Genomic DNA, 25998 nt, shown 5'->3' on the forward strand with positions numbered 1-25998 from the left:
CTATACTACACTATACTATACTACACTATGCTATGCTACGCTACCATTCTAGCTGCTCCACCGACGGCGTGTTAAACACAACATGCAACAAGCTTCAGCGATGTTTGGAAGGCGGTCCGACAGCTGGGAACAAAACGGTTACATTAAAACACATTTTTGAGTCGCTTGAAACTTTTTCTTTGTTGAAACCCAGTTTTTTAATTAAGAATGTGTGAAGCATCTGCTGTGACTTCATTACTGAAAAGATTTAACATTCAACAGAAATGTTCTCAGTCAGCTACACTGACGCAGAAGCAGATGAATAATAATAGTAAACATTGTAAACATGAGTTTATGGTCTCAATCTCTAGTCTCAAGTCTTCTTCAATACAGAATGATGTTCATTTAGTAAATTATGGTCATTTATAGTCAAACAGACCATAAAGCAGGAGATGCTTTAGGGGTGGGGCTACAAGGTGATTGACAGGTTCCTGTCACTACCAGAAACATACAGTATACGCCGTCCCTACACCTGTTTCATTGGTTGTAAATCCAAAAATTATATTAATAATATTAACTGGCTAACGTAGATGATAACTGTAATTACATCGCTGATAACCCCAAAAACAGAAATGTGGTTTGGTAAAAACCAAATAAATTGACAAGTGAGCACAGAGTACCGTTTATAGTCAACATGGGTAAAGTTATTAATACTAAACCAAGAAGAAGTGGAGCTACATGGATCATATTAATACAAAAGGCTCATTCTGTCCTAGTCACACATTTCATTAGCGTGGCTTGATAAACACAACAAACGCTGCCACAACAACATTTTAAAGGTGGATTCCAACCAATCAGAGCGAGCTGTGGAACGAGCACAAATACTTTAGTTAACAACAGATTAATAAACACGACGGTGATTTGTGCAAAATGAGTCCGGCGCCATCTGGTTTTACAAAAAGAGGAAAAGAAAAGACCAAAGTGCTTCTCCAATATCCAAGACACAAAAGAAAGAAAAGGCACTCGCAAAATATATATTAAAAATCTAAAAGAGTGAATCTGTTAATAAACACGTTTGGAATGTACATTTTCTGCCAGTAAAGGCCTTTTCACACAAAGTCTCAAATGTCCATAAAAATAACAATAAAAGAAATACATTTACACTCGTACAATGTTAAGCTACTTGTACTTTATACTTCCACTTCACTCATATATATATATATATATATATATATATATATATATATAATCAAAATGGAATCAACAAGTGATGTTCCCTTTAATGCATCAAGAAATATAATCTAATAATAGGATATATATATTATTCTGAAATGGGCCAGTTTTCATAGGAATATGTTGATGCTTATACTTTTGTACTTCTTACTATGAAGTAAATACTCTCTGTCTGTGTTTCCTTCACGTATCTCAACAGGCGTTCATCCGATCTGCTTCACACTTGGCGGGTGTCTTGTTGTTGACCCGAGGACCTACAGCGTTGGAATTGGTGCATTTTGGCCAGATGGTGGCGCTACAACAACAAACTCTACGATTTAGCCCGTAACTTTTGAACCATAAGTCTCAGACATGAACACGCCCAGTTGCATCGAGATTGATGTCTGAGTTGCGTTTACATCAGTTGTTTGATGCTCCTACTGTACACATGGACACATGTCACCATCCTGGTACAGAACATCTCTGGAACAAGCCATAACAAGTTAGATTTGGGGGATTTTTGATGTTCCATACAGCTTTTTTATAGCTGGCTATCAAAATTAGCTCATTACAAGAAAGATCATATCTCCTGAACGCTTTGTGCTTTTCCTCCAATAATTGGTGACCATGTGTAGATATAATGTCTGAGTGAACATGACAACTCTAGTGCCATTTGACCAATAGGTGGAGGTGTAGCAGCATCCTCTATCTATAAAGGGAGGATTCTCTGCCTGTGTATGTATGTATGAATGAATCTCTTTTGCATATTTAATTGTTTATCCAATCCATGCCAATGGGAGGTTACGAATGGCACGGCTCCAGGAAGTAACATTTTGAATGCAGGACGTTCACTTGTCACACAGTATTTCTACACTGTAGTAAATATACGTTTCTCCACCGCTGCTGTCTTCAAACACTTTGTTTTGTTGGTGCATTTCTATTCTACACTGTTCATGTGTGTTTGAAGTTAAAATGTAATTAATGTTCACATCATAAGAACAATATAAGATATAAGATATATATATATATATATATATATATATATATATATATATATATATATATATATATAAGATAAGTCTAAAAACAAATGCAGTATCCGAACAGCTGATACTTGCACCAGGAGTTGTATAGCGATAAGCACGTGTTCCAGATGTATCCAGATGTATCCAGATGTATCTAGATGTATCCAGATGTATCTAGATGTATCCAAATGGATCCAGATGGATCCAGATAAATGTATCCAGATGTATCCAAATGGATCCAGATGGATCCAGATGGATGTATCCAGATGACTCAGTAAACCTGCTCTAGAGGAGAACCTCCATCTGACCAGAGGGCTGAAGTCTAACGTATCACATGTTATCATGTATGGACGATGTTCAAGGCAATCACTCCCTGAGAGTAACTTCTACTGCTGCTTCTGAAAAAGTGAAACGTGTTCTGTTTATGTCCATATTCTGAGATGAATTAGTACATAAAAAAGTAACGATTGGATTGGTTAGCTCCTCTGCTGGGAAACGGTGATCGTATGAGGAAGTATAAAGAAATATAATGAAATAAGAGTCTACAGTCATGCCGGTTCTGCAGGTATTTGCTCATGAACCAAAATATCGGACACATTAACACGTTGACCTGATGGTGGCGCTAGATAACAAAATCTGAGGCTTATTAAAGTTATTACAATTCGTCCTGAGGGGAACATGAACGATCTTTTCATCACAATCCATCCAATAGTTGTTGAGAAATTTCATTCCAAACCACAAATGTAAATCTCTGAGGCTCACCAAAGTCATTAGGGTTCATCATCAGGGGAACATGAACGTCTGCACTTAAATCCATGGAAACCAATTCAATGTCTGCCAATGTGATAAAAAGAAGTTTCCTTATTTCTAGAACCCAAAGTTCTGGTTTTCCCTTTGCTCTGCTTGGACGGCATTATCCATGTAAACCGCTGACTTAGCCTCTTCTAGTAGAACAGGAAGCACCATTGGTAGAAACATCAAAACAAAGTGCATATTAGTGGGAACAACGTGACACTACATGCAGAAAGAGTTGTACTTCTGGTTTCTGAAACAATTAAGTGTCTTCATCTGTCAGGATGCTGGTCACAGATTGGTTTGGGACCTGGTGTGAAAAGGCCTGAAGGCAGCAACATTCAGAAGGAGGAGTTCTCTCACGCTACAGAAAAAAGGGAACAAATGGGATCCAAAATGGAGGAACAGTCATTTTCAACAGTGCGACCCCGTTGGCATTAGGTTGTTGTAACTTGACGATTTAGTAGAAAAGAGGAGAACGTAATAGGCGTTTCCAGGGGGAACCAGAGTCTCAGAGGGGTCAAAGGTCAGTCAGGAAGCTCCCAAACCAGGAAGAAGTGTCTGAGCTCACACAGGAATAAAAACAAAAAGGATCTTCATGTATTCAGAGACAAGCTGCTCCTTCCTCATGACCGGTCAGTCCATTCTGAAGGATCGTCGATCTCGATGGGGTCGATCTGAGGAAAGACCACGAAGCACAACCTCTGGCCCACGTACGTCGCCCTCTCTGCAGGGAAACAAGCGTTAGGCGTTAAAGTATAGATTCATATATATACATATATAATATCTATCAGCTCCAACAGACAGGGGCACAAACCTCCTTTTGGAAACTCACCAATGAAGTTGTAGATGCACTTTGGTTTTTCTTTCCAATGGACGCCCAGGAAGTAGACGGGTACGCCGGTGAGCATGATGACTAACCCGACGCCACAAACCAGCGGCTCTGAGTAAAGACTGAACCCCAGCAGCAGCGCCCAGAACATCAGGTAGCAAACAGGAACCAGCAGGTTCACCTGAAGAACATGGGGGGTACAGTGTGCAATCATTCGTGCATTATGGATTATATATATATTTATATATATTGTGGCATCACAAGGGGACAGGTAGTGGAGGGGCGCTACAAAATGGCCGCCAGTGCAAGAACTACATCTCCCAGCCTGCCTCACCGCTCACCCAGCTGCAGCTGCTTAAGGCACCTGATTGAGGCAGGGCTGGAAGACTTAAGAGAGAGCACCTGGGAAGGAGAGGGAACACAAGCGGAAGGTGAACCCACGAGCACCTGGAAGAGGACGACAAAGAAGAGGACCTCGTAGCTTGGATTCGCCAGTGTTGAGTTTTGTTTGGTTAATTAACCACTTTCTCCTCCGGGATGTTTTGTGTTGTCTAACTGGACCTTTTTTGATACTTTGTTGTTTGGACGTTACCTTGCTGGTGGGATGGGAAATAAACCTTTACTTTTTGTTAAATACCCTCGGATGTGCCTGTGTCCAGCTCTCTTTTTGCACCGCCCCAGGCTAGCCTGTCCTAGCGACAGCCCGTGACACTACAATATATATATATATATATATATGTAATGAGGTAAAAAGGTGGAGGAAGTACTCATATCTTTTATTTCAGAAACATTAATATCACACTGTAAAAATGCTTAAAGAAAAAGTCCTGCATTGAAAATGTTCATTTATTAAAGTATTTCAGTATAATAAATATAGTTAAAGTATTCAAACTGTGACTGTTCTACTATTATATATTCCATCATTAGAGTATTATTAATAATTGGTTTAGCTGGAGCTGACATTGAACTATTGATTAATGATTATTAATTGATTCATTGTTTGGTTCTCCCTCTCTTTACTCTCAAGTAAAGTACCTCAAACTAGTGATGAAGCCCAGTACTTTGAAGTAAAGTACCTCAAACTAGTGAAGAAGCCCAGTACTTTGAAGTAAAGTACCTTGAAGTAAAGTACCTCAAACTAGTGAAGAAGCCCAGTACTTTGAAGTAAAGTACCTCAAACTAGTGAAGAAGCCCAGTACTTTGAAGTAAAGTACCTCAAACTAGTGACGAAGCCCAGTACTTTGAAGTAAAGTACCTCAAACGAGTGATGAAGCCCAGTACTTTGAAGTAAAGTACCTCAAACTAGTGAAGAAGCCCAGTACTTTGAAGTAAAGTACCTCAAACGAGTGATGAAGCCCAGTACTTTGAAGTAAAGTACCTCAAACTAGTGAAGAAGCCCAGTACTTTGAAGTAAAGTACCTCAAACTAGTGAAGAAGCCCAGTACTTTGAAGTAAAGTACCTCAAACGAGTGATGAAGCCCAGTACTTTGAAGTAAAGTACCTCAAACTAGTGAGGAAGCCCAGTACTTTGAAGTAAAGTACCTCAAACTAGTGACGAAGCCCAGTACTTTGAAGTAAAGTACCTCAAACGAGTGATGAAGCCCAGTACTTTGAAGTAAAGTACCTCAAACTAGTGAAGAAGCCCAGTACTTTGAAGTAAAGTACCTTGAAGTAAAGTACCTCAAACTAGTGAAGAAGCCCAGTACTTTGAAGTAAAGTACCTCAAACGAGTGACGAAGCCCAGTACTTTGAAGTAAAGTACCTCAAACTAGTGAAGAAGCCCAGTACTTTGAAGTAAAGTACCTCAAACTAGTGAAGAAGCCCAGTACTTTGAAGCAAAGTACCTCAAACGAGTGAAGAAGCCCAGTACTTTGAAGTAAAGTACCTCAAACGAGTGATGAAGCCCAGTACTTTGAAGTAAAGTACCTCAAACGAGTGATGAAGCCAAGTACTTTGAAGTAAAGTACCTCAAACTAGTGAAGAAGCCCAGTACTTTGAAGTAAAGTACCTCAAACGAGTGATGAAGCCCAGTACTTTGAAGTAAAGTACCTCAAACTAGTGAAGAAGCCCAGTACTTTGAAGTAAAGTACCTCAAACTAGTGAAGAAGCCCAGTACTTTGAAGTAAAGTACCTCAAACTAGTGACGAAGCCCAGTACTTTGAAGTAAAGTACCTCAAACTAGTGAAAAAGCCCAGTACTTTGAAGTAAAGTACCTCAAACTAGTGACGAAGCCCAGTACTTTGAAGTAAAGTACCTCAAACTAGTGAAGAAGCCCAGTACTTTGAAGTAAAGTACCTCAAACTAGTGAAGAAGCCCAGTACTTTGAAGTAAAGTACCTCAAACTAGTGACGAAGCCCAGTACTTTGAAGTAAAGTACCTCAAACTAGTGAAGAAGCCCAGTACTTAGTCCCAAAGTACTTCCACCACCACTCTAAAGAAGTGTTGGTACCTTGATGGGCCGGAACAGGTCGGGCTTCTTCCAGCGGTGGTACAGCAGGCCGGCGATGGTGACGCCGTACGACAGGTAGTTGATGAAGGACACGTAGTTGATCAGGTTGTGAGTCTCTCCGATACAAAGGATCACAATGGTGGCGGCGCACTGAAGACACAAAGGGATGGAGATTACAAAGGCCTCCTCAGATGTTAGAAGGTTCTAAGATCAAAAATACAGCACATCTGGAAGTGTGGAGGGATGTTCATCATCATCATCATCATCATCATCATCATCATCGTCATCATCATCGCATCGTCGTCGCTGTCATCTTCGTCGTCATTGTTGTCATCGTCATCCTCGTCATCATCATCATCATCCTCCTCATCCTCGTCTTCGGCATCACGTTGCTCTACAGAGAGCTTCGCTGGCCACACCCTCAGCAGGAGGCCCACGGTGTTGATGTAAGGAAACATCCTCTCAGGGAACGTGTGTGTGTGAAAGTGTGTGTGTGTGTGTGTGTGTGTGTGTGTGTTGGTTTCCGGATCAGAGAACGACAGCGTTCCTCGGTTCCAGTCCAGATCCACTCGGATCCTCTGGAGCTTCTCCTGGACCACGAGATCAGTTTCTGGACCCGATGGGGAGAATGTGTTTATCATAAAAGAATAGTAGACCGTGAAGGTAGTCCAGGTAGGAGACAGTGAAGGTAGTCCAGGTAGTAGACCGTGAAGGTAGTCCAGGTAGGAGACAGTGAAGGTAGTCCAGGTAGTAGACCGTGAAGGTAGTCCAGGTAGGAGACAGTGAAGGTAGTCCAGGTAGTAGACCGTGAAGGTAGTCCAGGTAGTAGACCGTGAAGGTAGTCCAGGCAGTAGACAGTGAAGGTAGTCCAGGTAGTAGACCGTGAAGGTAGTCCAGGTAGTAGACCGTGAAGGTAGTCCAGGTAGTAGACCGTGAAGGTAGTCCAGGTAGTAGACCGTGAAGGTAGTCCAGGTAGTAGACCGTGAAGGTAGTCCAGGTAGTAGACAGTGAAGGTAGTCCAGGTAGTAGACCGTGAAGGTAGTCCAGGCAGGAGACAGTGAAGGTAGTCCAGGTAGTAGACCGTGAAGGTATTCCAGGTAGTAGACCGTGAAGGTAGTCCAGGTAGTAGACCGTGAAGGTAGTCCAGATAGTAGACCGTGAAGGTAGTCCAGGTAGGAGACAGTGAAGGTAGTCCAGGCAGGAGACAGTGAAGGTAGTCCAGGTAGTAGACCGTGAAGGTAGTCCAGGCAGGAGACAGTGAAGGTAGTCCAGGTAGTAGACCGTGAAGGTATTCCAGGTAGTAGACCGTGAAGGTAGTCCAGATAGTAGACCGTGAAGGTAGTCCAGGTAGGAGACAGTGAAGGTAGTCCAGGCAGGAGACAGTGAAGGTAGTCCAGGTAGTAGACCGTGAAGGTATTCCAGGTAGTAGACCGTGAAGGTAGTCCAGATAGTAGACCGTGAAGGTAGTCCAGGCAGGAGACAGTGAAGGTAGTCCAGGTAGTAGACCGTGAAGGTATTCCAGGTAGTAGACCGTGAAGGTAGTCCAGATAGTAAACCGTGAAGGTAGTCCAGGTAGTAGACCGTGAAGGTAGTCCAGGTAGGAGACAGTGAAGGTAGTCCAGGTAGGAGACAGTGAAGGTAGTCCAGGTAGTAGACCGTGAAGGTAGTCCAGGCAGGAGACAGTGAAGGTAGTCCAGGTAGTAGACCGTGAAGGTAGTCCAGGTAGTAGACCGTGAAGGTAGTCCAGATAGTAGACCGTGAAGGTAGTCCAGGCAGGAGACAGTGAAGGTAGTCCAGGTAGTAGACCGTGAAGGTAGTCCAGGTAGGAGACCGTGAAGGCACAGTCACCTCTGGACTCTGCCTTCACTGTCTCCTACCTGGTGTCCCAGCTGTGAGTCCCAGAGTCAAAGAACAGAGAAGTAATAGTAGCCTTCGATCCTCTCGGGGTGATCCGGAAGCTGCTGTTTGTCTACTGGTCTCACGCTGGTCAGGTCTTCAGACAGGAGGAGTCTTGAACCAGCAGTATTTGGGTCCAGAACCACAGGACAGTAGGAGACCAGGTCCTTCATCTTGCTCCAGATGTTGAAGGTCAGGTTTCCCAGGTGTTTGGCCTGGTCTATCAGAGCTCCAGAGAGCAGCTGTGGATCCTCCAGCAGGGGGCGCTGGTGGACTCTTTCCACTGCAGCCTTGTAGTTGTTGAGGAATGAGGCGTCTTCAGCTCTCAGCTCGTCCTCTGTGGCTCTGACTGTGTCTGAAAGAGCTGCTCTCTGCTCAGAGCCTCCATCTTCTCCTTCATCACCTGACTCTTCTGCTCCTCTTCCTCCCACAGTGCAGCCATCCTGGCCTCCTCTTCCTCCTCTAGAAACTGGTGGAGCATCTTAAACTGATCCTGAATCTGCCTTTCTGTGCTTCGGGCCTGGACCTTCACGTGTTCTGCTGCTTGATCAAACCTCACTTTAACTTGTTTAAAGACCGTTATCTTCTCCTTTAAGGGCTCCAGAGCGTCCTGAAGCTCCTTCTCCAGCGATGGGTCTGATTCTCTGAAGCCGTCTGATCTCTCTGCTGTAAGGAACTCTCACTCAGGTTCTGTTAAGCAAAGTTAGGACGTAGGTATTCATTTAAAAACCTCTGACACACTGGACAGTCCTGGAGGTCCTTCGGTGTCCAGCAGCTCTGCAGACAGACTCTCCAGAAGCTGTGGCTCCAGGACAGGATGACGGGGTCTTCACGGCCGAGATCCTCCTCTAGTCCGGAAGCCTTTGAGTCTCTGAGTGAAGCTCCCTGAAGTTACGTCATGTGAGTCTTTGTTCTTCAGAATCTTCTGGTCACTTTGTGGATCCAGCAGCTGGTTGAAGTGGTAGTATCCCAGTACTCCCAGTCCTCCCTCCTGTAGAAGTCCTTTCGTAGTGGTGTGTGTGTGTGTGTGTGTGTGTGTGTGTGTGTGTGTGTGTGTGTGTTGTCTCAGGAAAGGCAGAGTAACCAGTTTTCCAGCCCTCAGGCGTTCATCATTTAGTTTTTCCGGTTGAGTTCATTCCAACCTGAGTAATAAATAAGTTGACCTCGTTGCATAATTGATAATAATAATAATTGATCAGAATTAATATCAGAAGTGATGCAAAATGAAATAATCTGCTCTGAATATGAGTTCATCTGGTTGAACCGTTGAACAAACCCTTGATATGGATGAATGCTTTGTCTCCATATTCATCCATTCATCCATATTCATCCATATTAATCCATATTCATCCATATTCATCCATATTCATCCATTCATCCATATTCATCCATATTCATCCATATTCATCCATTCATCCATATTCATCCATATTCATCCATATTCATCCATATTAATCCATATTCATCCATATTAAGCCATATTTATCATTAATCCATATTCTTCCATATTAATCCATATTTATCATTAATCCATATTGATCCATATTCATCCATATTCATCCATTCATCCATATTCATCCATATTCATCCATATTAATCCATATTCATCCATATTAAGCCATATTTATCATTAATCCATATTCTTCCATATTAATCCATATTCATCCATATTAATCCATATTCATCCATATTCATCCATATTCATCCATATTAATCCATATTTATCATTAATCCATATTCTTCCATATTAATCCATATTTATCATTCATCCATATTCATCCATATTCATCCATATTCATCCATATTCATCCATTCATCCATATTCATCCATATTCATCCATATTAATCCATATTCATCCATATTAAGCCATATTTATCATTAATCCATATTCTTCCATATTAATCCATATTCATCCATATTCATCCATATTAATCCATATTCATCCATATTAATCCATATTTATCATTAATCCATATTCTTCCATATTAATCCATATTCATCCATATTCATCCATATTAATCCATATTCATCCATATTAATCCATATTTATCATTAATCCATATTCATCCATATTAATCCATATTCATCATTAATCCATATTCTTCCATATTAATCCATATTCATCCATATTCATCCATATTAATCCATATTCATCCATATTAATCCATATTTATCATTAATCCATATTCATCCATATTCATCCATATTAATCCATATTGATCCATATTCATCCATATTTATCATTAATCCATATTCATCCATATTCATCCATATTCATCCATATTAATCCATATTCATCCATATTAATCCATATTCATCCATATTAATCCATATTTATCATTAATCCATATTCATCCATATTCATCCATATTCATCCATATTCATCCATATTAATCCATATTCATCCATATTAATCCATATTCATCCATATTAATCCATATTTATCATTAATCCATATTCATCCATATTCATCCATATTCATCCATATTCATCCATATTAATCCATATTCATCCATATTCATCCATATTCATCCATATTCATCCATATTCATCCATATTTATCCATATTCATCCATATTCATCCATATTCATCCATATTAATCCATATTCATCCATATTCATCCATATTCATCCATATTAATCCATATTTATCATTAATCCATATTCTTCCATATTAATCCATATTCATCCATATTCATCCATATTAATCCATATTCATCCATATTAATCCATATTTATCATTAATCCATATTCATCCATATTAATCCATATTCATCATTAATCCATATTCTTCCATATTAATCCATATTCATCCATATTCATCCATATTAATCCATATTCATCCATATTAATCCATATTTATCATTAATCCATATTCATCCATATTCATCCATATTAATCCATATTGATCCATATTCATCCATATTTATCATTAATCCATATTCATCCATATTCATCCATATTCATCCATATTAATCCATATTCATCCATATTAATCCATATTCATCCATATTAATCCATATTTATCATTAATCCATATTCATCCATATTCATCCATATTCATCCATATTCATCCATATTAATCCATATTCATCCATATTAATCCATATTCATCCATATTAATCCATATTTATCATTAATCCATATTCATCCATATTCATCCATATTCATCCATATTCATCCATATTCATCCATATTAATCCATATTAATCCATATTCATCCATATTCATCCATATTAATCCATATTCATCCATATTAATCCATATTTATCATTAATCCATATTCATCCATATTCATCCATATTAATCCATATTGATCCATATTCATCCATATTTATCATTAATCCATATTCATCCATATTCATCCATATTCATCCATATTAATCCATATTCATCCATATTAATCCATATTCATCCATATTAATCCATATTTATCATTAATCCATATTCATCCATATTCATCCATATTCATCCATATTCATCCATATTAATCCATATTCATCCATATTCATCCATATTCATCCATATTCATCCATATTCATCCATATTTATCCATATTCATCCATATTCATCCATATTAATCCATATTCATCCATATAACAGAGACATCAACTCAAGTATCTCAGATGTGTTCAGAGTCCTCGTGGTCTAAAACAATGAAAGCAGAGTAGCGGCTGGGGGTCACAAGGGGTTAACAGTGGTGAGGGAGGAGTCAGCAGGCGATGACAACCACCAGGGGGCGGGGGCGAGGACCTGCAGCCAATGAGAAATGATCCTGATTCTCATTCAGTCAAGAAGACGTGGAGCGAGTCCTCCTCAGACATCTTTAATTGTGGCTCAGAAACAGGAATAACCACTTCACAGCTATTTCTTTTCCCTTAGCAAATCTATAATCCAAATTTCCTTTCATCCGTTTTTCAAATATCCTGCTCACAGTCAAATAGAGAGACAGCATTAAAATAAACACTGTACATTATGGGATGTCACAGGCATCAAAGTGACGTGTACGTACGCAGACCAGCAGGGCCGGGATGGGCGTGCACTTCTTGTAATGGATCATGGCCAGCAGGCTGGGCAGGTGACCCTCTCGGGCTCCAGAGAAACACAACCTGAGGGCAGAAGCGCGGTCAGCGGCCACATTGAGGCGAAGCAGGGGCGCGGCGGAGTGGGCGGAGCAGCCGGTCTCACCTGGACGAGGTGAACAGGTAGCCGTTGATCCCCCCGAAGGTGGACAGAGCCACGGAGATGGGCATGATGACGGAGAACATCCCCAGCAGCTTCTCTCCGAACGTCTGGAATGCAGAAGCACAGACAGTCACCGACGGGACCGACGGAACGTTTATGAATAGTTTGAAGCGTCACTCGAATGACAAATCAGTGTTTTAACGCTGCGCAGCTTCTTCGTCTGTTCGCTGTGTTTAAAGCAGGTTTGTTATACTACTTGTAATGTGATTCAGTCCAAAAGTCTTAAATAATTAGAAAAATAGATGTTATAATTTCCAAAATGCACAACATGTTTTGAATCTAACAAAATGTTCTGCTTCAATCCATATCTGTTGCCTTTTATCCGATATTCTTATAGAAATGCCTTCTGAGATGTGCTGAGCTGCATTCCACTGGTTCTGATCCAGAAGTGGTCCTGATCGGGACGTTACTCACTACAGCCACGGCGTTGGAGGACAGCAGCTCCTCGGGCGACATGGAGGAGAAGTAGGCGATGTTGGTGAGCGTGTACACAAAGGTCACCAATGGGATGGAGATGTAGATGGCACGAGGTAGATTCCTGACGCGGCCACACGCCATGCAGACGAGTCAACACCAGCAGAGACATGCAGGAAAGTTGGGTTCACACGCAGTCAGAACACCGCGTGGGTGGAAGATATCAATATATATATGCACATGTTGTGCATTTTGGAAATATATATTTATATATATAATAACCAACACTAATCTCTTCAATAACTAGGGTCATTGTTTACTAATAAATCTATTTAGGAAAAACATGCCATGAAAACATCTGGATCTCTTTTGACTTTCATAAAGTAAACTGGGGAGAAAATGCAAATGAGAAACCGTAGAAGGAAAGAAGAGAAAATGATAAGAACACAAACATGACTCACATGAAGATGTAAAGACCAGAGATATGGAATAGTTCATATCACAGAAACAACAAACAGAGCCAGGCTAGCTGTTTCCCTTTGTGTTCAGTCTTTGTGCTAAGCTAAGCTAACCAGCTGCTGGCACCTTAATATGTAATGAAAAGATATGAGATCTTTTTTGCTAGAAAAACAACGTCAAATTATTCAAACTATTCCTTTTAAGACTTGATTTAGACAAAAGCCCCCAAAATGTCTCCAGCAAACGAGTCAGAAGCTGGAAGATGTTCATATTCACCGTCTGGGTTCAACCACTTCCTCCGTGACGTAGTTGAGGAAGTTCCAGCCGCTGAAGGCGAAGGACGCCTGCAGGAAGGCCAGAGCGATCTGACCCACCGACGGCGTGCGGTCCATGGCGAAGGCCACCTGGGGGGTCAGCGCCTCGTAGTTCCCTGAGAGACAAATCAGACATCTGAGTTGGTGTCTCTGTTCTTCAGCGGCAGCAGCAGAGCTTCGGGGTCGCAGGCGGAGGAGGTTACCGTTGCAGATCTGGACCAGGCCGACAACGATGATGAGGCCCAGAGCCATCAGCTTCCCCACCGTGAAGACGTCCTGGATCCTGGTGGCCATGCGGACGCTGGAGCAGTTCACCCAGGTCAGCAGCACTGAGCCCAAAACACACAATACAGCAAGAGAGGATCTGGTGTCTGTCACATGGCTGTAATGAGCCAATCAGGAGCTTAATTCAGCCTGCATGTCATAGCAGAGTCATTTATATAGACTTCTATACAACCAGAGGAGTCGCCCCCTGGTGGTCAGGAGAGAGAATGCAGCTAACACATGAAGCATAGACTTCTATACAACCAGAGGAGTCGCCCCCTGGTGGTCAGGAGAGAGAATGCAGCTTTAACACATGAAGCATAGACTTCTATACAACCAGAGGAGTCGCCCCCTGGTGGTCAGGACAGAGAATGCAGCTTTAACACATGAAGCATAGACTTCTATACAACCAGAGGAGTCGCCCCCTGGTGGTCAGGAGAGAGAATGCAGCTTTAACACATGAAGCATAGACTTCTATACAACCAGAGGAGTCGCCCCCTGGTGGTCAGGAGAGAGAATGCAGCTAACACATGAAGCATAGACTTCTATACAACCAGAGGAGTCGCCCCCTGGTGGTCAGGAGAGAGAATGCAGCTTTAACACATGAAGCATAGACTTCTATACAACCAGAGGAGTCGCCCCCTGGTGGTCAGGACAGAGAATGCAGCTAACACATGAAGCATAGACTTCTATACAACCAGAGGAGTCGCCCCCTGGTGGTCAGGAGAGAGAATGCAGCTAACACATGAAGCATAGACTTCTATACAACCAGAGGAGTCGCCCCCTGGTGGTCAGGAGAGAGAATGCAGCTTTAACACATGAAGCATAGACTTCTATACAACCAGAGGAGTCGCCCCCTGGTGGTCAGGACAGAGAATGCAGCTAACACATGAAGCATAGACTTCTATACAACCAGAGGAGTCGCCCCCTGGTGGTCAGGAGAGAGAATGCAGCTTTAACACATGAAGCATAGACTTCTATACAACCAGAGGAGGCGCCCCCTGGTGGTCAGGACAGAGAATGCAGCTAACACATGAAGCATAGACTTCTATACAACCAGAGGAGTCGCCCCCTGGTGGTCAGGAGAGAGAATGCAGCTAACACATGAAGCATAGACTTCTATACAACCAGAGGAGTCGCCCCCTGGTGGTCAGGAGAGAGAATGCAGCTTTAACACATGAAGCATAGACTTCTATACAACCAGAGGAGTCGCCCCCTAGTGGTCAGGAGAGAGAATGCAGCTTTAACACATGAAGCATAGACTTCTATACAACCAGAGGAGTCGCCCCCTGGTGGTCAGGAGAGAGAATGCAGCTTTAAACATTAAGGATGTTTTTACACACGTTTGAGTTGTGTTAGTCTTTGCTGAAGGAGCTGATACACTTAATTTATTCTGCAAACAACTTTGCAGAATAAATTCTGACGTACAAACTGAAGCGTTCATTTGCATTTTCTATTGTTGATTTTCTCTGAATTTGTTTCAAATTTGCAATTTATTAGCCCTGAACGTGGATATTGATGTCCGCTTACAACGATGAAAGGATTGTTTCTATCATTATATATTTCACATTAATTCCCAAGGAATTCCAGCATAACCAGGCCCTCATAATCTACTGGTCAAGCTCCAAAAACACTGGATCCTACATTTCCCATCATGCAACTCAGCAGCATCTTTTCATTTAAGGCCAGCTTTTGAGTTTGGTATTGATTTATTAGCATTTCTGTCTCTGAGATAACCCTGATGACATCACCACAGTATGACATCATCATCCGGGGGTGTTTCATCAGACTGATGAGAAAAGAAAGTGACTTTGAAATGTGCTCCTTTAAATGTCTTGGTGGCCGTAGAGTCACCGCATTGGGGGCGCCGGCGGTGGGCGGCAGCAGCCGGTTGCCATGGGAGGCAGGAATGTGGGAAACGGGGCGAGCGAGCGAGGGAGGGCACGATTGTTTCACCTCGTCCATCATTGTCACCGGCTTTGCCCCGCTCTCCCTCATGGTGGCCTCACAAAGACGAGCTGTCGGCGCCACAAAACGGACCACTTCCGATGCGGAGAGCAAACAAAACCTGGCAAAGCCCCCCCCCCCCCCCCCCCCCCCCCCCCCCCCCCCCCGCCCGCCCCCCCTCTTCTTCCGAGGAGGGTGGGCAGAGCTCACGTTTCAGCATCCAGCTCCAAAAACACAAACAAGTGAATGATGGCGTCCGAGGAGAGGAATCACACGCTGACGGCTGTTCACTCATCGAGAGGCTCCAGCAGGGGGAGCTCAACGCAACACGCCGACCAATCAGGAGTCGGCTGCACACGGACACCCTGCATGACTCTGTCCTTATGCGGCATCCTATTTCTACACAATCAATTTTTTATGGGAACATTTTAATGTTTGAGGAGTGAAGCAGCAGCTCTCACATCCCCAGGTCACCGTGTGGTTGTTCCTCCTTCTTACTCAAATGTTACCAACACGAGGTGGAGCTCCTCACCTTTGAGCCGCGCGCTAATTGTTCAAATACGACTACTATACTATCTGACTTCTATACAACCAGAGGAGTCGCCCCCTGGTGGTCAGGAGAGAGAATGCAGCTTTAACACATGAAGCATAGACTTCTATACAACCAGAGGAGTCGCCCCCTGGTGGTCAGGAGAGAGAATGCAGCTTTAACACATGAAGCATAGACTTCTATACAACCAGAGGAGTCGCCCCCTGGTGGTCAGGAGAGAGAATGCAGTTTTAACACATGAAGCATAGACTTCTATACAACCAGAGGAGTCGCCCCCTGGTGGTCAGGAGAGAGAATGCAGCTTTAACACATGAAGCATAGACTTCTATACAACCAGAGGAGTCGCCCCCTGGTGGTCAGGAGAGAGAATGCAGCTTTATCACATGAAGCATAGACTTCTATACAACCAGAGGAGTCGCCCCCTGGTGGTCAGGAGAGAGAATGCAGCTTTATCACATGAAGCATAGACTTCTATACAACCAGAGGAGTCGCCCCCTGGTGGTCAGGAGAGAGAATGCAGCTTTAACACATGGAGCATGGACTTCTATACAACCAGAGGAGTCGCCCCCTGGTGGTCAGGAGAGAGAATGCAGCTTTAACACATGGAGCATAGACTTCTATACAACCAGAGGAGTCGCCCCCTGGTGGTCAGGAGAGAGAATGCAGCTTTAACACATGAAGCATAGACTTCTATACAACCAGAGGAGTCGCCCCCTGGTGGTCACTAGAGAGAATGCAGCTTTAACACATGAAGCATAGACTTCTATACAACCAGAGGAGTCGCCCCCTGGTGGTCAGGAGAGAGAATGCAGCTTTAACACATGAAGCATAGACTTCTATACAACCAGAGGAGTCGCCCCCTGGTGGTCAGGAGAGAGAATGCAGCTTTAACACATGGAGCATAGACTTCTATACAACCAGAGGAGTCGCCCCCTGGTGGTCAGGAGAGAGAATGCAGCTTTAACACATGGAGCATAGACTTCTATACAACCAGAGGAGTCGCCCCCTGGTGGTCAGGAGAGAGAATGCAGCTTTAACACATGGAGCATAGATTTCTATACAACCAGAGGAGTCGCCCCCTGGTGGTCAGGAGAGAGAATGCAGCTTTAACACATGGAGCATAGACTTCTATACAACCAGAGGAGTCGCCCCCTGGTGGTCAGGAGAGAGAATGCAGCTTTAACACATGGAGCTTTGGCTTTCTGGTCCAATCACAACGCAGCGACTCTCACTAGACTCAGCAGGTCTTTCAGGTTTTCTTTGGTTTTCCAGACTGCAGATGATAAACATCCCGTCTTCTAGCCCGCTCTGCTCCCACTACCTCAGCCATAAAAACAAAAGCTTTTTAAAAAGCTTTCAACCAGCTGTTACATAAGAGACGTGACCACAAAGGACCGGACCTGTAGTTTATTGATGAGCCGGATTGAGAAGCATAAGAGAGGAAAGATGAGGGTCCACCAGACGATCGTCCTTCATGAATGATGCACACACACCAACTCGGTCCAACCGAGTCGTGGAGCTGCTCTGTGTCGTGGCTCAAAACTAACAGATTGGAGTTTGAAATGGGGACGTAAAAAGATTCATGAGATCAAGATGTTTCATTGAGGAACCACGTTGCTTCACTTTGTAAAGGAAAAGAAAATTATATAAATTCATGTATCAGATCTTCTTCTAATGTCTTCTGTAAATGTTTAATATTAAGCTGATTAAGCTCCTTTAGACTCATTGAGGAAATGTATATAATATATAATGATGACGCTGTTTCTACCTCAAACTTATATAGTACAATATCATACATGTAATATCAATACTGGCTGACACTCAGATTCTGCTGCTTTTACACGCTGCAGATTTATTTCATGAATTAAACTGAATGTCAACAGAAGGATCTACCTCCAATATTCCTAAGTATTTACCCTTAAATGTCCCTTGAACATTATTATATTCTCTTTATTTAAAGAATTCTGACAGCAGAATAATCTGCCATTTGTAGCTCTTCATTGAAGATATATTTAATTGACGAAAATATTTAAATCCAAACATAAGATCACATTATTGTACAATAACATCATCTTTTTTTAAATTTACTGTGCATTAAAATAATATAACATTTTCATTTTATTTTGTATTTTCTCCTTAAATCTTGAGATTCCCTAAATTAATATTAATATGCCCCCCTGCTGATGCTCTTTATTACGTATTAATTTTCACCTACAATGCCCCTAATATGTGCTCTATGTGACTGTTAAAGTCCTGCATTTAAAATCTTACTCAACTTATACAACAATATTAATATAATATAATATATATATTATCATTGATCCATTATTGTGTTTATCACGTGTTTATCATGTGTTAGTAAGTAGAAAGCCCTTTTCTGCAGACGTTGCTAAACATATATTGTTATTAATACAATAAGCAGCGGTACAGACGGTAAACTCACGCAGACACGTGGCGGACAGCATCCGCGTGGCCACGTAAGGAGGAACGCAGTCGGGGAACACGGGCTGCAGGATGTAGCTGGAGAACGTGAGGGCGATGACGGCCAGCGTGGTCGGGTACATGATGAGGACGGCGCTCCACAGCAGGAGGAACCTGGCATATTACAAAAGGACCTTTAATAACCTGGCATATTACAAAAGGACCTTTAATAACCTGGCATATTACAAAAGGACCTTTAATAAACTGGCATATTACAAAAGGACCTTTAATAACCTGGCATATTACAAAAGGACATTTAATAACCTGGCATATTACAAAAGGACCTTTAATAACCTGGCATATTACAAAAGGACCTTTAATAACCTGGCATATTACAAAAGGACCTTTAATAACCTGGCATATTACAAAAGGACCTTTAATAACCTGGCATATTACAAAAGGACCTTTAATAACCTGGCATATTACAAAAGGACCTTTAATAAACTGGCATATTACAAAAGGACCTTTAATAACCTGGCATATTACAAAAGGACCTTTAATAACCTGGCATATTACAAAAGGACCTTTAATAACCTGGCATATTACAAAAGGACCTTTAATAACCTGGCATATTACAAAAGGACCTTTAATAACCTGGCATATTACAAAAGGACCTTTAATAAACTGGCATATTACAAAAGGACCTTTAATAAACTGGCATATTACAAAAGGACCTTTAATAACCTGGCATATTACAAAAGGACCTTTAATAAACTGGCATATTACAAAAGGACCTTTAATAACCTGGCATATTACAAAAGGACCTTTAATAACCTGGCATATTACAAAAGGACCTTTAATAAACTGGCATATTACAAAAGGACCTTTAATAACCTGGCATATTACAAAAGGACCTTTAATAACCTGGCATATTACAAAAGGACCTTTAATAAACTGGCATATTACAAAAGGACCTTTAATAACCTGGCATATTACAAAAGGACCTTTAATAACCTGGCATATTACAAAAGGACCTTTAATAACCTGGCATATTACAAAAGGACCTTTAATAACCTGGCATATTACAAAAGGACCTTTAATAACCTGGCATATTACAAAAGGACCTTTAATAACCTGATTTTAAAAATACTTGTGAGAAAACTTTGATAATTAGCACTGGAATTCATAATTCTGGAGTTATGGCGTCCTTTCACCACCAAAATCAGTCCTGGAGTCCGGATGGACCACAGGGGGTCTGGGTCCTCTGTGCAGACCCGAACCGACCCACAAAGCGTGCTCACTAAGCGAGCGTCAGCAACCGTCACGCGGCGAGCGTAGACTCTACCCAACGTAGAATCCGCCCAACGTAGACTCCGCCCGACGTAGACTCCGCCCGACGTAGACTCCGCCCAACGTAGACTCAGCCCGACGTAGACTCCACCCAACGTAGACTCCGCCCAACGTAGACTCCGCCCGACGTAGACTCCGCCCGACGTAGACTCCGCCCAACGTAGACTCAGCCCGACGTAGACTCCACCCAACGTAGACCCCACCCAACATAGAATCCGCCCAACGTAGACTCCACCCAACGTAGACTCCGCCCAACGTAGACTCCGCCCGACGTAGACTCCACCCAACGTAGACTCCGCCCGACGTAGACTCCACCCAACGTAGACCCCACCCAACATAGAATCCGCCCAACGTAGACTCCACCCAACGTAGACTCCCGCCCAACGTAGACTCCACCCAACGTAGACTCCGCCCAACGTAGAATCCGCCCAACGTAGATTCCGCCCGACGTAGACTCCACCCAACGTAGACTCTGCCCGACGTAGACTCCACCCAACGTAGACCCCACCCAACATAGAATCCGGCCAACGTAGACTCCACCCAACGTAGACTCCGCCCAACGTAGACTCCACCCAACGTAGACTCCGCCCAACGTAGACTCCGCCCAACATAGACTCCGCCCAACGTAGACTCCACCCAACATAGACTCCGCCCAACGTAGACTCCGCCCAACGTAGACTCCACCCAACATAGACTCCGCATAGACTCCGCCCGACATAGACTCCACCCAACGTAGACCCCACCCAACATAGAATCCGCCCAACGTAGACTCCGCCCGACGTAGACTCCGCCCAACGTAGACTCCGCCCAACGTAGACTCCACCCAACATAGAATCCGCCCAACGTAGACTCCGCCCCTCTCCACAGAAGCTCTCCACTCACCCCATCAGACCACCGAATATCTCGGTGACGTAGGAGTAGTCTCCCCCAGACTTGGGGATGGTGACTCCCAGTTCGGCGTAGCAGAGGGAGCCCAAGGCCGCGATGCAGCCCCCCAGTACCCAAACCACCAAGGCCAGGCCCACCGAACCCGAGTGCTCCAGGACCCCCTTCGGAGAGATGAAGATCCCGGAGCCGATGATGTTCCCTGAGGAGAGGAGGAAGAAGACTTGTGATGCACGTTTAAGACCAGGTAATGGGTCCTTTCACAGGTGTGGACTCGAGTCACATGACTTGGATTCAAATCAGACTCAAGTCACAAATCTGATGACTTTAGATTTAACAAAAGAAAGAAAAAGATCTTGACTTGAACCAATGTTTTAATGTTTTTGAAGCAGTGAGACTCAGAAATGTCAATTGATGAATCTTTTGTGTGAAAGGAATGAAACACACAGCACGAAGTCTCCTAAATGGGTAGTTAATGTCGTAGGATTTTCTTATTCTTTCACCCACTAATAAATCCCCTCGGATGCACATCTCCATTATACGATGTTCGATGAACTACAAACGTTAGCTAACTGGACGCAACCGTCGCTAATGCTAACGTTGCTCCTCACAGATTGATTTGACAATCTAACCGGTGATGACACATTCGTTAAAGTTGTAAGGATTTGGGCTGTGATTTAAATTTATTGTTGTTGAGAAGTTTGAGCTAAAAAAGCTAATGTGTGCTAACGTCAGAGCTGATAGTAAATAAACTTGGAGGTGAGATTGTTTTGTTAAAAAAGAAAAAATATAAATGTTCTTTTTTCCTTTTTATTACAATGATACAGCTGATTGTGTTGCTTCATTAAAAGGAATACATAAAAATTGCATAACAACTTGAGGGTTGTATAGAAGTCTATGCTTCATGTGTTAAAGCTGCATTCTCTCTCCTGACCACCAGGGGGCGACTCCTCTGGTTGTATAGAAGTCTATGCTTCATGTGTTAAAGCTGCATTCTCTCTCCTGACCACCAGGGGGCGACTCCTCTGGTTGTATAGAAGTCTATGCTTCATGTGTTAAAGCTGCATTCTCTCTCCTGACCACCAGGGGGCGACTCCTCTGGTTGTTTAGAAGTCTATGCTTCATGTGTTAAAGCTGCATTCTCTCTACTGACCACCAGGGGGCGACTCCTCTGGTTGTATAGAAGTCTATGCTTCATGTGTTAAAGCTGCATTCTCTCTCCTGACCACCAGGGGGCGACTCCTCTGGTTGTTTAGAAGTCTATGCTTCATGTGTTAAAGCTGCATTCTCTCTACTGACCACCAGGGGGCGACTCCTCTGGTTGTATAGAAGTCTATGCTTCATGTGTTAAAGCTGCATTCTCTCTACTGACCACCAGGGGGCGACTCCTCTGGTTGTATAGAAGTCTATGCTTCATGTGTTAAAGCTGCATTCTCTCTCCTGACCACCAGGGGGCGACTCCTCTGGTTGTATAGAAGTCTATGCTTCATGTGTTAAAGCTGCATTCTCTCTCCTGACCACCAGGGGGCGACTCCTCTGGTTGTATAGAAGTCTATATAAATGACTCTACTTCTCTTGATTTATTCCCTCAGTAAACATTGTAAACATTAGTTTTTGGTCTCAATCTCTAGTTTCAAGTCTTCTTCAATACAGAATGATGTTCATTTAGTAAATTATGGTCAAACAGACCATAAAGCAGGGTATTCTTTAGGGGCGGGGCTATCAGGTGATTGACAGGTCGACACCAGAGACGGCGTCACCATACTGACACGAAAGTGACTTGCAAAACAAAGACTTCGCCTCCGCTCTGCATATTCTTCAGCATCATAAATAATAAAGGACCAGCATTCATGAATGCAGCCCACATGAAGGACTTCCTCATGGGACGCACCCCTCCAACCAGTGGCCCTCTGGGAGACCTTGGTCCCCCTCTGAGTCTATGCAGCGGGCATTAAAACACAAAGCGCTCTATAACGGAGTGAGTTAGAGAAGGAGGTGGAGGCCATCACTCAGCTGGAGCCTCAGTATGCAGCGTGGAGTACCAGCAGACCCGCCGCATTCAGGCGGCCGCGCTACCAGTCGCGCGGCAGAAAGCAGCCAAGTGGCACAGACGGCCGTTACATAACCAGACATAAATTATCCAGTCGGGGGGCTGCGGAGGTGGGAAGTGACCCGCTCACCTTCTGCATCCTGGGACACCCACAGATTGAGGGGTTGTGCAGACGGAGGTCTAGAAAAAGACCTTTTCAAGTGTCTATCGCCGGAGCCGGGACCGCGATACGGTGGCCCGCTTGTGAAAGTAGTGCAGTATTTATATATTTGCATTATTACAAACTGGGTGTCAATGTGGACATTACCCTTACACATAACCATGCACACAGTTCAGCCCTCACAGCTTGATGACTGAAGGGTTGGACATTTACGCAATAGACCCACTTATAGACAATAGATTACCTCTAATCAGAACTTAGAATCAAACTAAACAGTTTCCAAACATCCAACTGAAAAGTTAAATTTAGTGTCCATAAAAACAACAAATCCATCAGACGGCTTCAAAATGAACAAGTTCTCCATCCTCGTTTAGTCAGGACCACCGACGTGGAGGAGAGAAACTATTCCAAAAGAAAAATATTCAAAATTAAAGGGCGCCCCCTGTGGACTCAAGTGGTAGTGTTGGTTCTGGCGCCCCCTGTGGACTAAAGTGGTAGTGTTGGTTCTGGCGCCCCCTGTGGACTAAAGTGGTAGTGTTGGTTCTGGTGCCCCATGTGGACTAAAGTGGTAGTGTTGGTTCTGGTGCCCCCTGTGGTCTAAAGTGGTAGTGTTGGTTCTGGTGCCCCCTGTGGTCTAAAGTGGTAGTGTTGGTTCTGGTGCCCCCTGTGGACTAAAGTGGTAGTGTTGGTTCTGGCGCCCCCTGTGGACTAAAGTGGTAGTGTTGGTTCTGGTGCCCCCTGTGGACTAAAGTGGTAGTGTTGGTTCTGGTGCCCCCTGTGGTCTAAAGTGGTAGTGTTGGTTCTGTCGCCCCCTCTGGACTAAAGTGGTAGTGTTGGTTCTGGTGCCCCCTGTGGACTAAAGTGGTAGTGTTGGTTCTGGTGCCCCCTGTGGACTAAAGTGGTAGTGTTGGTTCTGATGCCCCCTGTGGACTAAAGTGGTAGTGTTGGTTCTGGTGCCCCCTGTGGACTAAAGTGGTAGTGTTGGTTCTGGTGCCCCCTGTGGACTAAAGTGGTAGTGTTGGTTCTGGCGCCCCCTGTGGACTAAAGTGGTAGTGTTGGTTCTGGCGCCCCCTGTGGACTAAAGTGGTAGTGTTGGTTCTGGCGCCCCCTGTGGACTAAAGTGGTAGTGTTGGTTCTGGCGCCCCCTGTGGACTAAAGTGGTAGTGTTGGTTCTGGCGCCCCCTGTGGACTAAAGTGGTAGTGTTGGTTCTGGTGCCCCCTGTGGACTTAAGTGTTGGTTCTGGTGCCCCCTGTGGACTAAAGTGGTAGTGTTGGTTCTGGTGCCCCCTGTGGACTTAAGTGTTGGTTCTGGTGCCCCTTGTGGACTAAAGTGGTAGTGTTGGTTCTGGTGCCCCCTGTGGACTAAAGTGGTAGTGTTGGTTCTGGTGCCCCCTGTGGACTAAAGTGGTAGTGTTGGTTCTGGTGCCCCCTGTGGACTAAAGTGGTAGTGTTGGTTCTGGTGCCCCCTGTGGACTAAAGTGGTAGTGTTGGTTCTGGTGAACCTGCATGATGTCATCTGGTTTCTCCAGAATCCGACCCGGTGGCTCCGATGAGGATCTTTAAAAAGAACTCTTCTCTCTGGTAACTTAAAGTGATCAAATGTGTGTGTGTGTGTGTGTTTGTGTGTGTGTGTGTGTTTGCGTGTGTGTGTGTGTATGTGTTTGTGTTTGTGTGTGTTTGTGTGTGTGTGTCTGCATGTGTGTGTGTTGTGTTTGTGTGTGTGTGAGTGTATGTGTGTGTGTGTACGTGTGTATGTGTGTGTGTGTGTGTTTGTGTGTATGTTTGTGTGTGTGTATGTGTGTACGTGTGTGTGTGTGTGTGTGTTTGTGTGTGTGTATGTGTGTGTGTGTGTTTGTGTGTATGTATGTGTGTGTGTGTGTGTACATGTGTGTGTGTGTATATGTGTGTGTGTGTGTATGTGTGTGTGTGTACGTGTGTGTGTGTGTGTTTGTGTGTGTGTGTGTACATGTGTGTGTGTGTTTGTGTGTGTACGTGTGTATGTATATGTGTATGTGTGTGTGTATGTGTGTGTGTGTGTGTGTATGTGTGTGTGTGTGTGTATGTGTGTGTGTGTATGTGTGTGTATGTGTGTATGTGTGTGCGTGTATGTGTGTGTGTGTGTGTATGTGTGTGTGTATGTGTGTGTGTATGTGTGTGTGTATGTGTGTGTGTGTTTAGAGCCCTTCTGCTCCACTGGTCGATGTTCTTCTGCTTGACCACCAGAAGCTTCTGGACTTCACGAGACTTGAGCTCCGTAACCTTGACGACCCCGTTAGATGAGAACATGCAAACAGACATGGACCCCCCCCCCCCCCCCCCCCCCCCCCCCAGAGACACTTGTTATTCAGCTCTGTTGTGTTGTTGTTGTTTATCCTGCCTCACCTATGATGATGGTGCACGCGCTCAGCAGCCCGATCTCCTTCTTCAGCGTCACCCTGTCGGGGATGTCCTCCTCCTTCTTCTCCTCCTTCTTCTCCTTCTTCTTCTCCTCCTTCTTCTCCTCCTTCTTCTCCTTCTCCTTCTTCTTGCGGTCCGTCACGGGGCCGTGCGTCCGGCAGCTGATGCCGTTGCTGCCGTTCTGTCCATCCATGTCCGCCTGCCGGGTCCGGTCCGGTCCGTCCACCCAGTCCCAGTGCTCCCAGTGCTCCCAGTGCTCCCAGTGCTCCCAGTGCTCCCAGTGCTCCCAGTGCTCCCAGTGCTCCCAGTGCTCCTGTCCTCTCCTCGCTCCGCATTCATGCAGAATGAATGGGCTG

The 25998-nt window shown here is 44.0% G+C and overlaps 1 protein-coding gene across 1 annotated transcript; it reads right to left on the reverse strand.

Moving 5' to 3' along the window:
* Positions 1-2331: 2331 nt before the first annotated feature.
* On the reverse strand, positions 2332-25998 carry slc7a10b (solute carrier family 7 member 10b). The gene is made up of 11 exons (XM_034535955.1): positions 25628-25998; positions 21033-21237; positions 18823-18974; positions 13822-13947; positions 13581-13734; positions 12846-12969; positions 12375-12478; positions 12199-12295; positions 6290-6439; positions 3844-4021; positions 2332-3735 (listed from the first exon to the last, which is right to left on the reverse strand). The coding sequence occupies exons 1-11, from the start codon at positions 25833-25835 to the stop codon at positions 3635-3637; spliced, it is 1599 nt and encodes a 532-aa protein (XP_034391846.1). The 5' UTR covers positions 25836-25998; the 3' UTR covers positions 2332-3634.

This window comes from Cyclopterus lumpus, chromosome 6 (genome assembly GCF_009769545.1).
Source record: "Cyclopterus lumpus isolate fCycLum1 chromosome 6, fCycLum1.pri, whole genome shotgun sequence".
NCBI lineage: Eukaryota > Metazoa > Chordata > Actinopteri > Perciformes > Cyclopteridae > Cyclopterus > Cyclopterus lumpus.

Bases quoted from the DNA above. Each gene is read 5' to 3' on its own strand.
- slc7a10b (XM_034535955.1), bottom strand. From the start codon at position 25,835: ATGGATGGACAGAACGGCAGCAACGGCATCAGCTGCCGGACGCACGGC. The intron at 13,948-18,822 runs GTGAGTTTACCG...TTTTGGGCTCAG, and splicing joins GCTGTCCGCCACGTGTCTGC to TGCTGCTGACCTGGGTGAAC. The intron at 3,736-3,843 runs GTGAGTTTCCAA...GTTTCCCTGCAG, and splicing joins GTGCATCTACAACTTCATTG to AGAGGGCGACGTACGTGGGC.